This window comes from Pinus tabuliformis, chromosome 4_2, assembly GCF_031772625.1.
Source record: "Pinus tabuliformis cultivar Carrire ecotype Pingquan chromosome 4_2, CPIR1, whole genome shotgun sequence".
In the NCBI taxonomy this organism is placed as follows: domain Eukaryota; kingdom Viridiplantae; phylum Streptophyta; class Pinopsida; order Pinales; family Pinaceae; genus Pinus; species Pinus tabuliformis.
This window is the reverse complement of record NC_142304.1, coordinates 1050933624-1050935721: the sequence shown is the minus strand read 5'-3', so window position 1 is coordinate 1050935721 and position 2098 is coordinate 1050933624. Positions and strand designations below refer to the sequence as shown.

Here is a 2098-nt window from a genome sequence, read left to right as displayed (position 1 = left end):
GCACCTCTCGCTGAGACTCCTTGCCCTAAACTTCTTTTCCAGAGATTTTTGCCTATATGGAGGAAGGCCTTGTCCTCCATTTTAGTCTCGTGGATGAGGAGTATGTCACGATATTCAGATCTTATCAAACTTTTTACTCCTTCTTCCTTGATTTTTCTCCCCATACCCCTACAATTCCAGGAGACGATTCTCATTAATTATTTTTGGAGTGGAGAGCTCCTTCAGATCTCTAGGGCGGGTTTCTATTCATCTTCGGAGTCTTAGCCAAGAGTTTCTCGAGAGTGGGTTGGCTTCCTTGCAGTTTGTCTTTGTATGTCTCCTGCTCTCTTTTCTCACGGGTTGATTTTCGGCCCCTCAAAGATCTTCTGGCCGAGGTTTGTGTTTCTCCAATCTCACCTTCTTCTTCTGAATCCTCTGAGCCTTGTACTTCCTCAGCCTCTTCTGAGGGTGTATCTTCCATTCTAACTGTTTTACTATCTGTTTGCCTTGGTTCCTCGGGGGGTTCTTTTTGGGCCGATTCCTTCTTTTGTGTCTCTAGATCGTGGACTTCCTCGGATGTTGAACTGAGTTGTATAAATTTGTTTCCTTGCTCTTCCCTATGTGGGTTTTGAGACCCCATTTGGAGAGCTTTCCCATTGACATTTCCTATTTTTGGGGCTTTGCTTTTTGTCCTTTTGACCTCCGTCCACCCGTCCTCTTCGCTCTTCTCTGTTTCAGTGTTTTCTGGACATCCTCTCGCGAAGTGTCCATAGACCTAGCACTTCCTGCATTTGAACGGTAACTGTTCATAATCCAACTTTTGGAGATGCGTCCAACTACCAAATTTGATCTTTATTGCCTCACGAAGACCAACCTCGAGATCAACTTCAACACAAATTCTCGAACAGTCATATTGATCTTTGGTGTTTGCTCGATCAATGAATTTACCCAGGGTATTCCCGATGTGCTTGAGGGATTCCCAGTTCCAACAATGCATTGGCAGATTAGGTAATCTAACCCACATAGGCATGACACTCGGCACGTCGACTGCTGGATCAAAGTCTGGCATCCACTTATTGAGATACAGTCCTTGGGGGCCCATGAAATAGGGCCCTTTTCGGAAGATCACATCCTTATCTTCCTTTTCAGAAAATTGGAATAGGAAGAAACCCTTCCCGAGAAAGTAAGAAGTGACTTTGCGCGATATCATAGGCGGCCAGTTCCATGAGACCCAACTTTCAGTGGATTTTGGGGAGGGCCAGAGACTAGTGAACTGTCCCACCAAGGCACGCTGAGACAAGGAAAGGGCAACGTGGATCAGTTTCTCAGGCAGAAGCGAGATCTCCGGGATATCATCCAGATGTTTCACAAATTTTGAAACCTCTGAAGTTTTCTTTTTTGGCAATGAATTCAGCAGATTTGAGAAGGCCTCTGCTTCGGCGGGAGAGGGCGAAGAAGACTCCATGAAGGAGGTCTCAGCTCGGACGGATCGAGATCCCCGAGATCGCAGCGGGCATAGTCGTTCAAAACAGCGTGCAGTGAGGATGCAGGGGATTGCTGGTGGTCGATCTAGCCTACCAAATAGAAGAGGATGTAGAGGTTCGCATGCTGCACCTCTCGGAAACCCTCAGGCGGATGCAGGGCCGAGTATCTGAGGCTCGATGCAGGGCGGAAATCGGCTCACAGTGCTCGGTCCTCCGTACGAACAAGGTAACCTTTTGGAAGTCTTATTACACTTTTATCAATGTAATTAAACAAACCTAAATCCATGTTTATTCTCCATCTATCAAGAGCTAAGAGGATCACACTTATTAAGCTGTAAAACTTTTTTGATTACAAAATTTGAGGAAAAGTTATAGGAGTTGTCTATAATGCGACTTCCCTCGGACGCTTTGATTGTGGAGAAACTAGCTATCAAACTTGTGATTCCAATAAATTTCTCTCGGATTTTGACCCGAAATATTCCAAAAAGTCGCATTATAGACAATTGCAAAGTTATACATATAGACTTTAAAAGTAATTTTTTTTATTTCCATGCAAAATTTGAGAGAAAGTTTGCACTTTAAAACTTTAAAAGATTGTATTCTCTAAGTGCCTTATAGATTAAGATAAATCTAGA

At 44.0% G+C, this 2098-nt stretch overlaps 1 protein-coding gene across 1 annotated transcript; it reads right to left on the bottom strand.

Annotated features, from left to right (window-relative positions):
• Window positions 1–754: 754 nt before the first annotated feature.
• LOC149173214 (uncharacterized) lies at window positions 755–1444 on the bottom strand. Its single transcript, XM_089426615.1, has one exon. It carries the CDS (start codon window positions 1442–1444, stop codon window positions 755–757), a length of 690 nt encoding a protein of 229 aa, XP_089282741.1.
• Between the last annotated feature and the right edge of the window lie 654 nt (window positions 1445–2098).